The 12,239-nt window shown below is 44.8% G+C and overlaps 1 protein-coding gene across 2 annotated transcripts in view; it reads left to right on the plus strand.

Annotated features, from left to right (window-relative positions):
• The window catches only part of LOC111526589 (solute carrier family 2, facilitated glucose transporter member 3), a 14,792-nt gene extending 2,826 nt beyond the window's left edge, over window positions 1-11,966 (plus strand). The window contains exons 1-5 of one of the 2 annotated variants that reach the window (XM_026455796.1): window positions 7-194; window positions 4,509-4,613; window positions 6,239-6,340; window positions 8,037-8,240; window positions 9,543-11,966. In XM_026455796.1, the coding sequence (XP_026311581.1) occupies window positions 57-194; window positions 4,509-4,613; window positions 6,239-6,340; window positions 8,037-8,240; window positions 9,543-9,761 (768 nt within the window). In that variant the 5' untranslated portion in view covers window positions 7-56 and the 3' untranslated portion in view covers window positions 9,762-11,966. Of the gene's footprint in view, window positions 1-6; window positions 195-4,508; window positions 4,614-6,238; window positions 6,341-8,036; window positions 8,241-9,542 lie in introns of those variants that run through there. The other variant, XM_023192339.3, reaches the window with a different exon arrangement.
• The last annotated feature ends 273 nt before the right edge of the window (window positions 11,967-12,239 follow it).

The following is a 12,239-nucleotide window of genomic DNA, read 5'->3' on the forward strand; positions in this document are numbered from 1 at the left end:
CACCAGTCCTCCAGCGGTTGTGGGGCACCCAGGATGTATCCCAAGACATCCAGGAGATGAAAGATGAGAGTGCAAGGATGTCACAAGAAAAGCAAGTCACCGTGCTGGAGCTCTTTAGAGTGTCCAGCTACCGACAGCCCATCATCATTTCCATTGTGCTCCAGCTCTCTCAGCAGCTCTCTGGCATCAATGCTGTGAGTATGATACTTTAGGGTCAAACATGTCTTACAGTATTTCACTTAAAATGCTGGGCGGTGTGCCTGTAGTCCCAGCTACTCAGGAGACTGAGGTAAAAGGATCACTGGAGCTCAGGAGTTTCAGGCTGCAGTGAGCTATAATTATGTCACTGCATTCCAGCCTGGGAGACAGAGTGAGACTCTGTCTCTGAAATAGGTTAAAAAAGACCCTGGAAGGACACTGGCAACTTCAGAGTGAACTGACTTTACCAGTGTATGTTTTTACAACAAGAATAGTGAGCATGATAGTTTAAAGAGGGCAGCAAAACGGAAGCTAGCATTTGGCAGATGGCCCTTGTATTCCATGCAAATATCGGCTTCCTGCGTTTGACTGGATTGTAGGAAGAGAGTATTCCTGTGCCTTCTAGACAATATGGATATTAAGAGCACCCTTGTCCCACCTTTTAAAATACTGATCCATCCCCTAAGGATTTTCAGATAGTCTTTGATCAATGGGATTAAGTTATTTTGTAACAAAGCATTTTGCATGTAATAGAGCGTTTTGATGCTCAAAACAGTAAGTTGGTTCTTGAACTTTTTTCTTAGCTAGCACACCAGGATATTTGTATTTGAAGTGGCAGTGCTTCTTGGGAGGGGTTAGAGCCTGTTTTGTCAGAATCTATGAGGAGCCAGGTGTGGTGGCTGCTCATGCCTGTAATCCCAGCTACTACTCTTGAAGGCTGAGGTGGGAATATCACTTAGGCTCAGGAGTCAAGCCTGGGCAATATAGTATGACCCTGTCTTTAAAAAAAAAAAAAAAAAACTTGGGAGGAAATACACAGTAGTTAGAAAAAGCCTCCTAGGTGATTGGTGATTGAATCCCAGTTTCAAATTCCTCATTTGGAAATGATAATGTAGGCCACACGCATTGCTGGAGAAAAATGTGCTCCGGAGACCTTCCAGAGCAGCAGAGCTGAGACTCAGCAGGTGAGGCAGCTACGGGCAAGCGTGGCCCTGAGAATGAGCACCTCTTTTTTTTTTTTTTTTTTGAGACGGAGTCTGGCTCTGTCGCCCAGGCTGGAGTGCGGTGGCCGGATCTCAGCTCACTGCAAGCTCCGCCTCCCGGGTTTACGCCATTCTCCTGCCTCAGCCTCCGGAGTAGCTGGGACTACAGGCGCCCGCCACCTCGCCCGGCTAGTTTTTTGTATTTTTTAGTAGAGACGGGGTTTCACCGTGTTAGCCAGGATGGTCTCGATCTCCTGACCTTGTGATCCGCCCGTCTCGGCCTCCCAAAGTGCTGGGATTACAGGCTTGAGCCACTGCGCGCCCTGCCGAGCACCTCTTTAAAGAATGTAATTTGCATTAGTTCTGTGCCTGTTTAAAAAAAGAACGAATAAAAGAACGCACCTGAGGCAACTCCCTAGCTGCCTCACCACAGTTCTGGCCCTGCAAAACAGGATCAGGAAAAGATCACCTGTGGGAAATTACAAATGATTAATGAGCACTCTGAGGGACAGGCTCCTGCCACTTCAGAGTACGGTGTGTGCATTCTTTTTCTTTTTTTTTGAGTCTCACTCTGTCACCCAGGCTGTAGTACAGTGGCACAGTCTCAGCTCACTGTAAGCTCCGCCTCCCAGGTTCAAGCGATTCTCCTGCCTCAGCCTCCCTAGTAGCTGGGATTACAGGCGCACACCACCACACCTAGCTAATTTTTTTTGTATTTTTAGTAGAGACGGGATATCACCATGTTGGCCAGGCTGGTCTCAAACTCCTGACCTCAGGTGATCCGCCCACCTCGGCCTCCTAAAGTGCTGGCCTTACAGATGGGAGCCACCATGCCCAGCATGTACGTTAATTATTGTTGGATGAAGCTGGCTCCCAATTTAGTCAATGAGTAGATTTTGCTCCAGGTATAATCTCACCCAAAAGCTGGTTGCACCAGACTTCTGGGGGTTGGGATTCCTGAGTCAGCTAAATTTGAGAATCTCTGTGTAAGAGGCCTGAAAATTGTCTGTAAAAAAAAATTGGATGCACAGGAGGCTTGGAAATCGCTTTTCCAATCTATTTTTTTGCGCAAACGATGACTTCTAATTTCCCTTATGGGCAAATGGGTAACAGGTTGCATTGTATCATGTTTACCTAGCAGAGTCAACTATTTAAGTGAGATGACATAGGGGTTAGCTTATCTTGCTTGGTGACACTAGATCGCAAAGTCATTTTACTATAAGAAGTTTTATTGAGATGTGTACATGTACATTAGGTTTTTTTTTTTTTTTTTTTTTTTTTTTTTTTTTTTTTTTTTTTTTTTTGAGACGGAGTCTCGCTCTGTGGCCCAGGCTGGAGTGCAGTGGCCGGATCTCAGCTCACTGCAAGCTCCGCCTCCCGGGTTCCCGCCATTCTCCTGCCTCAGCCTCCTGAGTAGCTGGGACTACAGGCGCCCACCACTGCGCCCGGCTAATTTTTTGTATTTTTTAGTAGAGACGGGGTTTCACTGTGGTCTCGATCTCCTGACCTTGTGATCCGCCCGCCTCGGCCTCCCAAAGTGCTGGGATTACAGGCGTGAGCCACCGCGCCCGGCCTACATTAGGTTTTTGACATGTAGACATTATGTTAAGGAAGAGCCGGGCGCGGTGGCTCAAGCCTGTAATCCCAGCACTTTGGGAGGCTGAGACGGGCGGATCACAAGGTCAGGAGATCGAGACCATCCTGGCTAACATGGTGAAACCCCGTCTCTACTAAAAATACAAAAAACTAGCCGGGCGAGGTGGCGGGCGCCTGTAGTCCCAGCTACTCGGGAGGCTGAGGCAGGAGAATGGCATAAACCCGGGGGGCGGAGCTTGCAGTGAGCTGAGATCCGGCCACTGCACTCCAGCCCGGGGGACAGAGTGAGACTGTCTCAAAAAAAAAAAAAGGAAGAGAGTTGGCATACCTATTTATTGCTTGTTTAAACTGCTCAAGTAATTACTTTTGTGCTAGCCTAATATCTTTCCCCACAAGCTTGATGTCATCATATAAGATGTTGAGATTTTTTAACGTCTTAATTAGCCCTAGAGCAGCAGGGTTTTCAATAATGACTCTACAAATCTCAGTTTCACAAAACAGTTTTAATCTTATTTTAGAAAATATAAATATAGTTTATATCTTATGTACTAGGGATTTAAAGAGTTGCTTCTTGAGAAAGTAAATCCCAATGTAGAGGTCCATATTCATCAAAAAGACTAATAAATATTGCTATGGAGGCAAATACTCTGGGTGAAATAAACTGAAGCGAACCTGGGTAACCTAGATAATGTTCTCTTGTTAACTTGAGGTCTGAGTCCAATATTTTAATATCTCTTAACTATGGTAGTTGTAGCAACCTTACATTTTAGCACAGTGCCTAGCAAACAACATAATATATTTAATATATATTAAATTACAATAATAGCTGGTATTTCATAAAACACTTCAAAAGGGCCTAGGCCTAGGAAATATAGCCCAATCCTTGCTTATTCAATGAGCGGGATAAGGTTATTCAACTAGTTCACTATCAAATTGAGACATCTATGTGCCTATTAATGTTTTGAGGGTTTGAGGAAGAGCCAATTAAAAAAGCATTTAGCTGGGCCTGATGGCACATGCCTGTAATTCCAGCAACTTGGGAGGCTAAAAGGCAGGAGGATCACTTAAGACCAAGAGTTTGGGACCAGCCTGTGGGTAACAGTGAGTTGCTGTCTCAACTTATTAAAAAGAAACCAGTCAGTAGGACTTACACCTTCATATAAGTTAGTGAAGTGGACATAAGCAAGACCAAATGTAACAGTGGGAATAAGCATTTTTAGAAGAAACAATGGAAATGAGTAGCTAGAATTAAGAACATTTAGAAAGAGAAAGGAGGGCCAGGTGTGGTGGCTCATGCCTGTAATCCCAGCACTTTGGGAGGCCAAGGCCAGCAGGTCGCTTGAGGACAGGAGTTTGAGACCAGCCTGGTCAACATGGCAAAAACCTGTCTCTACTTAAACTACAAAAATTAGCTGGGAGTGGTTGCAGGCACCTGTAGTCCAGCTACTCAGGAGGCTGAGGCAGGAGAATCGCTTTCATCTGGGAGGTGGAAGTAACAGTGAGCCGAGATCATGCCACTGCATCCCTGTCTGGGTGACAGTTCGAGACTCCCTCTCAGAAAAAAGAGATAAGATACAGAAGATAATTCATTTGCAGAAGGGATATGAGTATTGAACAAAAACCCTAGAAAAAGGACATCTTACACCCTGGGACTTTTAAGTTTATTTTTGAGGGTTCTGTGTAACTGGTATGCAGAATTGTATCAAAGTTGCACGTTTTCTTTTCTACTAGGTGTTCTACTACTCAACAGGAATCTTTAAGGATGCAGGTGTTCAAGAGCCCATCTATGCCACCATCGGCGCGGGTGTGGTTAATACCATCTTCACTGTCGTTTCTGTAAGTTGGATGGTTTGATAATTTTGCGGGGGGAAAAGAATCCTTGCTACAGATGTTCAAAGATGGATTGCATGACCCTACTATCATTTAGTTACCTTTCTGTTGCTTAATTTTCCTTTGGGAAAAAGATACATTTAATGTTGGATGTAGTCTTCACTCTTCAAGCAAATGTGGATGGATGGGAAAGGAGGAAGTATAGAAGGGACTAACTATATAGTACGCTTTAAACTTGGAATTGGAGGAGAGTTGTTTGGAAAAACTCTCAACTCTGTGATTCCACTGTTTTTAAACTAAAGAAACAATAATCAATAGAAGATGTCTGTGACCCCCAGAATGTGTGAGGATTTTTCCCCATTAAGTAGGCCATCATTTCTGTAGTGGACACCATCTATGTGTCCTGCGATTTAATTCTGACATGATTTACCTGGAGATAGCATCAGATCTCGCAGGTTGGGGGCACAGTTCCCAAGACTGCCCCCCACTCCTGATGCCCATCACAGGCTCCAGGTTGTTTACCTGTGTTTCTGACCCACCAGCTGTAGATTGGGATTCCCACCACGCCCTCTTCGGGTTGGATTAATTGGCTACAGTGGCTCACAGAACTCAGGGAAAACGTTTCCTAGTTTGATTTTTTTTTATTTTTTTGAGACGGAGTCTTGCTGTGTCTCCTGGGCTGGAGTGCAGTGGCCGGATCTCAGCTCACTGCAAGCTCCGCCTCCCGGGTTTTACGCCATTCTCCTGCCTCAGCCTCCGGAGTAGCTGGGACTACAGGCGCCCGCCACCTCGCCCGGCTAGTTTTTTGTATTTTTAGTAGAGACGGGGTTTCACCGTGTTAGCCAGGATGGTCTCGATCTCCTGACCTCATGATCCGCCCGTCTCGGCCTCCCAAAGTGCTGGGATTACAGGCTTGAGCCACCGCGCCCGGCCTCCTAGTTTGATTTTAAAGGATATTTTAAAGCACAGAAATAAACAACCAAATTGATTCATAGGGCGAGGTCTGGAGGGACCCTGAGCGTGGGAGCCTCTGTCTCCGTGGAGTTGGGGTGCACTCCTAGCGCATAGATGATTTGTTGCTGACCTTCCTGTCAGCTTCCACGGGTTCAGATATCTGCAAGCTCCCCACACCCTGCCTTTTGGGCCTTTTATGCAGACTTAATTGATTCTCCATGATTGAAGCATGGACAACTGTTTTGAAATGTGATTGGACAAAAAGGGAATGATCTGAACCCAGCCAGGCCTGTCTGTTTGGATTATTTTGGCCTTCCAAAATAATAGCGTTTCTTCCTCTAGGGGGTGGGGCAGGACCCCCTCTGAAATGAGGGTTTTATGACTCAGTCAGGCTAGTGTCCTGCCAAGTGGGAGGGCAGGAGAAAGTCAGAGAAGAATTCTATTTTCTGAGGCCTGCAGCATCCCAACATTATGACAAAAGACTCTACCAAGGGCTAGGGGGATTTTGAGCCAGGACCTGGGAACGGAACACAATATGTATGTATATAAAATCATAAATCACAGGAGGTGTATCCGTAACAAGTGTCCTGCTGTTGGTGAGGCAGATTTCAAGTAGCTCAGACACTTTTCATTCATGGAAAGGAAAACTGAAGTTTCATGTCACATTCTTCTTCCAGCTATTTCTGGTGGAAAGGGCAGGAAGAAGGACTCTGCATATGATAGGCCTTGGAGGGATGGCTGTTTGTTCCACGCTCATGACTGTTTCTTTGTTATTAAAGGTGAGTGCCCTTTGAGTGAAGAAAAGCGAGGGAGGGGGAAAGGAGGAGAGGTTACAGTTGACTTCTGTGACACAAGGGGTGGGTTGTTAAGGTTGCAGTTTGTCAATAAAGTCAGAGGAGAGAAGCAGGATGCCCAGAGTTTTTAAGAAACGTGGGTCTTCAGAGAACTGGAGGTAAACTGTTAGAATCCTTACATTTATAGAACATTCTTTTTTTTTTGGAGACGGAGTCTCGCTCTGTCGCCCAGGCTGGAGTGCTGTGGCCGGATCTCAGCTCACTGCAAGCTCCGCCTCCCGGGTTCACGCCATTCTCCTGCCTCAGCCTCCCGGGTAGCTGGGACTACAGGCGCCGCCACCTCGCCCGGCTAGTTTTTTGTATTTTTTAGTAGAGACGGGGTTCCACCGTGTTAGCCGGGGTGGTCTTGATCTCCTGACCTCGTGATCCGCCCATCTCGGCCTCCCAAAGTGCTGGGATTACAGGCTTGAGCCACCGCGCCCAGCCTATAGAACATTCTTATAGCTTATAAAATAAATTATCTAATTTAATTCTTAAAATAATATCAAGATAATCACACTTAATAGATGATGACATGGTCTCAATACAAAGTGACATACATGAGATCACATAGATGGGATTCAAAAATCTAAGCCTCGGCCGGACGCAGTAGCTCACGCCTGTAATCCCAGGACTTTGGGAGGCTGAGGTGGGCGGATCACCTGAGGTTGGGAGTTCAAGAACAGCCTGACTAACATGGAGATGGAGAAACCCCTTCTCTACTAAAAATACAAAATTAGCCGGGAGTGGTGGTGCATGCCTCTAATGCCAGCTACCCGGGAGGCTGAGGCAGGAGAATCACTTGAACCCAGGAGGCAGAGGTTGCGGTGAATCGAGATGGCGCCATTGCACTCTGGCCTGGGCAACAAGAGCAAAACTCCCTCTCAAAAAAAGAAAAAAATTCCAAGCCTGGCTGAGTGCAATGGTTCATGCCGGTCATCTGCAACTTTGGAAGGCCAAGGTTAGAGGATTGCTTGAGCCCAGAAGATCAAGACCAGCCTAGGCAACATGGCAAGAAACTATCTGTATAAAAAAACAAAAATTTGTTTTTTTTTTTTTTTGTGACAAGGTTTCACTGTGTCAACAGGCTGATGTGCAGTGGCACGATCTCAGCTCACTGCAACCTCCGCCTCCTGGGCTTAAGCATTTCCTGTGCCTCAGCGTCCCAGGAAGCTGGGATTACAGGAATGCGCCACCATGCCCAGCTAATTTTTGTACTTTTTAGTAGAGACAGGGTTTCACCATATTAGCCAGGCTGGTCTCCAACTCTTGACCTCAAATAATCCACCTGCCTTGGTGTGAGCCACAGCGCCTGGCCAAAAAACATTTTTTAATTAGCCAGGTATGGTGGCACATGCTTCAAGTCCAAGCGATTTGAGAGGCTGAGGTGGGAGGATTGCTTAAGCCCCGGAGATCGATGATGCAGCGAGGTGTTTTAGCGCCACTGCACTCCAGCCTGGGCAGCACAGTAAGACCCTGTCTCTAAACATAATAAAAATAAATCCAAGCCTATTGATTCCACAGCCACTCTTTGTAATGTGCATCAGGGACAGGAGAATCTTGCCGTTAATTGCCTCTGGGAACCTAGATCCTAGGTTACACTGTCTTTAAACTGTATTTTCTCTGTTCCTTTCTCTTACAGGATAACTATAATGGCATGAGCTTTGTCTGTATTGGGGCTATCCTGGTCTTTGTAGCCTTCTTTGAAATTGGACCAGGCCCCATTCCCTGGTTTATTGTGGCCGAACTCTTCAGCCAGGGCCCCCGCCCAGCTGCGATGGCAGTGGCCGGCTGCTCCAACTGGACCTCCAACTTCCTAGTCGGATTGCTCTTCCCCTCTGCTGCTGTAAGTAAACTCACCTTATCTTAAAACCAGTCTATGTAAGCTGACATGTTGAAGATACTCCTTAATAATAGAGTAGTCTGGGCCTGACATTGTGGCTCACGCCTGTAATCCTAGCACTTTGAGAGGCTGAGGCAGACGGATCACCTGAGGTCAGGAGTTCGAGATCAGCCTGGCCAACATGGTGAAACTCCCGTCTCTACTAAAAATTCAAAAATTAGCTGGACATGGTGGCACATGCCTGTAATTCCAGCTATTTGGGAGACTGAGGAAGGAGAATCGCTTAAACCTGGGAGGTGGAGGTTGCAGCGAGCCGAGATCACGCTACTGCACTCCAGCCTGCTTGACGGGAGCAACACTCCATCCCTCAATAAATAAACAAATAAATAATACGGTAGTCCCTCCTCATCTGCAGTTTCAGTTACCTGCAGTCTAAAAATACTAAGTGGAAAATTTCAGAAAAAAACAATTCATAAGTTTTAAATTGTGGCTGGACGCAATGGCTCAAGCCTGTAATCCCAGCACTTTGAGAGGCCAAGGTGGGTGGATAACTTGAGGTCAGGAGTTGGGGACCAGCCTGACTATCATGGTGAAACCCTGTTCCTACAATAAATACAAAAATTAGGCCTTGTGTCATGGCTCACTGTAATCCCAGTGAGCAAGATCATGCCATTGCACTCTAGTCTGGGCAACAAGAGAAACTCTGTCTCAAAAAAAGAAAAAAAAAGCCAGGCATTGTAGCACACACCTGTAGGCCTAGCTACTCAGGAGACTGAGGCAAGAGAATCACTTGAACCCAGGAGGTAGAGTTCATTGTGAGCTGTGATCATGCTTCTGCTCTCTAGCCTGGGTGACAGAGCGAGACCCCATTTAAAAAAAAAAAAAAAAAAAAAAAAAAATTGTAAAAAGAGATAGAGTCTTGTTATGTTGCCCAGGCTGGTCACAAACTGCTGGGTTCCGGTGATCCTCCCACCTTGACCTCCCAAAGTGCTAGGATTATAGGCGTGAGCCGCCGCACTTGGCCCAGAAACACAGATTTTAAAAATAATACTCAAAAGTCCAAAAATACTCAGTAGACATTTGGAAGCATCTAACTGTAATGAAAAGGAATGACAAAAAGAAAACTACAGAGAACTATAGTAAGTTAGCAATAGGATCTTCAGTGAATCGCTGAAGAAACCGGTTTCCATTAAATATGGAAGGGTTATAGCTTGAAGCCCACTGGAAATACGAATGTGAAGGAAATTGAGTTTGTCAATGACCAGATTTTTATATCAACCTTCCTTTTTTGTGTCCTTTCACTAGCACTATTTAGGAGCCTACGTTTTTATTATCTTCACTGGGTTCCTCATTACCTTCTTGGCCTTTACCTTCTTCAAAGTCCCTGAGACCCGTGGCAGGACTTTTGAGGATATCACACGGGCCTTTGAAGGGCAGGCACACGGTGCAGATAGATCTGGGAAGGACGGCGTCATGGAGATGAACAGCATCCAGCCTCCTAAGGAGACCACCACCAATGTCTAAGTCATGCCCCCTTCCACCTCCCTCCCAGCATGGGAAAGCCATCTCTCCCTGAACAAGGAAGGGACCTCATCAGGATGAACCCAGGACTGCTTCTGAATGCTGCTACTTGATTCCTTTCTCATCCCACGCACTCCATGAGCATCCCAAGGCTGGGGTTTGTTGGATTTTTCAATGGCTTTTTAAATATTTTATTTCCTGGACATTCTCTTCTGCTTAGGAGAGACCAAGTGAACCTACCTTCATTTCAGGAGGGATTGGCCACTTGGCATATGACATCTTTGCCAGCTTTTCCTCCCTTGGGTTCTAATATTGCCACATTAGGGGATATAGGAGAGGAAAAGTAAGGTGCGGTTCCCCCAACCTCAGACTTAACAGAAAGCAGATAGACATATGAGTGTGGAAGGCAGAGGGGGTTTATGTAAGAGTACCTTCCTCACTTCCACACAGCTTTACACGGCAAGTAAACTTGAGTTTTATTTATTTTATCCTCTGGTTTAATTACATAATTTTTTTTTTTTACATTAAGTTCCAGGATACATGTGCAGAATGTGCAGGTTTGTTACATAGGTATATATGTGCCATGGTGGAAATATTTATTTTTTTAAGCATAATTTTACCAAATAATAAAAACAGAAGGAAATTGAGATTAGAGGGAGGTGTTTAAAGAGAGGTTATAGAGTAAAAGATTTGATGCTGGAGAGGTTCAGGTGCAATAAGAAGAATTTAGGGAGAAATGTAGTTCATTATTGGAGGGTAAATGATGTGGTGCCTGAGGGCTGTATGTTACCTCTTAACAATTTTTGTCCTTCAGATGGAAACTCTTGAAGTTTAATTTTTCATAAAAGTCATATACTTATATAATAAAGCTACTGATTTCCTTTGGAATTTTTTTTTAAGATAATAGTTTACATGTAGTAGTACTTGAAGTCTAGGATTATTAACTAATATGGGCATTGTAGTTAATGACGGTTGATGGGTTCTAATTTTGGATGGAGTTGAGGGAAGGGAAAGTGATTTCTAGAAAGCCTGTTCCCCTCACTGGATGAAATAACTCCTTCTTCTTGTAGTAGTCTCATGACTTTTGAAGTAATCTGCCACCTATCTTGTGGGAGCCATCCAAATGAGAAACCAAAAATAATTGGTTCTTGGTAGAGATTCATTATTTCTCCACTTTGTTCTTTAGTAGATTTTAGGTGTTGATTTTCTGTTTTATTTTAACTCATACTTTTAAAGGAATTCCCCAAAGAATGTTTATAGCAAACTTGGAATGTGTAACCTCAGCTCTGGGAGAGGATTTTTTTCTGAGCGATTATTATCTAAAGTGTGTTGTTGCTTTAGGGTTACGGCACGCTTGCGTATGTCTGTTACCATGTCACTGTGGTCCGATGCCGGGTGCCCTTAGGGGACTTGAATCTTTCCAATAAACCACGTTTGAGATAGTATGAGTCAATGTGCAGTGTAGCCACACTTGAGAGGATGAATGTATGTGCACTGTCACTTTGCTCTGGGTGCAAGTATGTTATTGTTGACTTATTTTCTCTGTGTTTGTTCCCACAGCCCCTTTTTCATATGTTGCTCAATCTCCCTTTCCCTTCTTGGTGCTTACACATCTCAGAACCGTTAGCCAAACCCTTGCCAGTGACAGTATTTTGGTTCTCAGTTCTCACTGTTCCTGTGGAGCCTTTGAATATAAACACACATAGCTGAGGCCGGGTGCGGTGGCTCTCGCCTGTAATCCCAGCACTTTGGGAGGCCGACGCGGGCAGTCAGGGATTCGAGACCAATCTGGCCAACATAGTGAAACCCTGTCTCTACTAAAAATGCAAAAATTAACGGGGCATGGTGGCGGGCACCTGTAATCCCAGCTACTCGGGAGGCTGAGGCAGGAGAATCACGTGAACCCGGGACACAGAGGTTGCAGATCACGTCATTGCACCCTAGCCCAGGCCACAGTGCAAGACCCCGTCTCAAAAAAAAAAAAAAAAAAAAAAGAAAAGAAAACGACACAGCTATGGAGTGGGGTTTAGCTTGAAAAGGTGACCTTGCAATTTCATGTCAACTTCTGGCTCCTCAAACAGTAGGTCGGCAGTAAGGCAGGGTCCCCTTTCTCACTGAGAAGATTGTGTATATTTCCATATGGATTTTCTATTACTAATGTTACTCTGATGCTTTGTTTTAAAATAAAAATTCTGAATGTACATGAAATTATGGGCTTATTACTTTTGTCCTTCCTGTGACCACAATCAGCTTTAAATCCTGATTTGGCTACTCAGTGCCTGTTGTGACTTGTATGAGACCCTTATACTCATATGAGACTCTGTTCTTAGAGAGTCTCATACGTAAGAGAATAGCCGTATGTGTTTATTTTGTAGATTAAATGAAAAAGCTTTCGTGCATTGCTTTTCATACTTGATAAATTATTTGTTTTGTTTCCCACTGATAACTAGTTTTTTTCAAAACTGCCCTACCTACCTAAAA

The sequence above is a fragment of the Piliocolobus tephrosceles genome, chromosome 10, assembly GCF_002776525.5.
Source record: "Piliocolobus tephrosceles isolate RC106 chromosome 10, ASM277652v3, whole genome shotgun sequence".
In the NCBI taxonomy this organism is placed as follows: Eukaryota; Metazoa; Chordata; class Mammalia; order Primates; family Cercopithecidae; genus Piliocolobus; species Piliocolobus tephrosceles.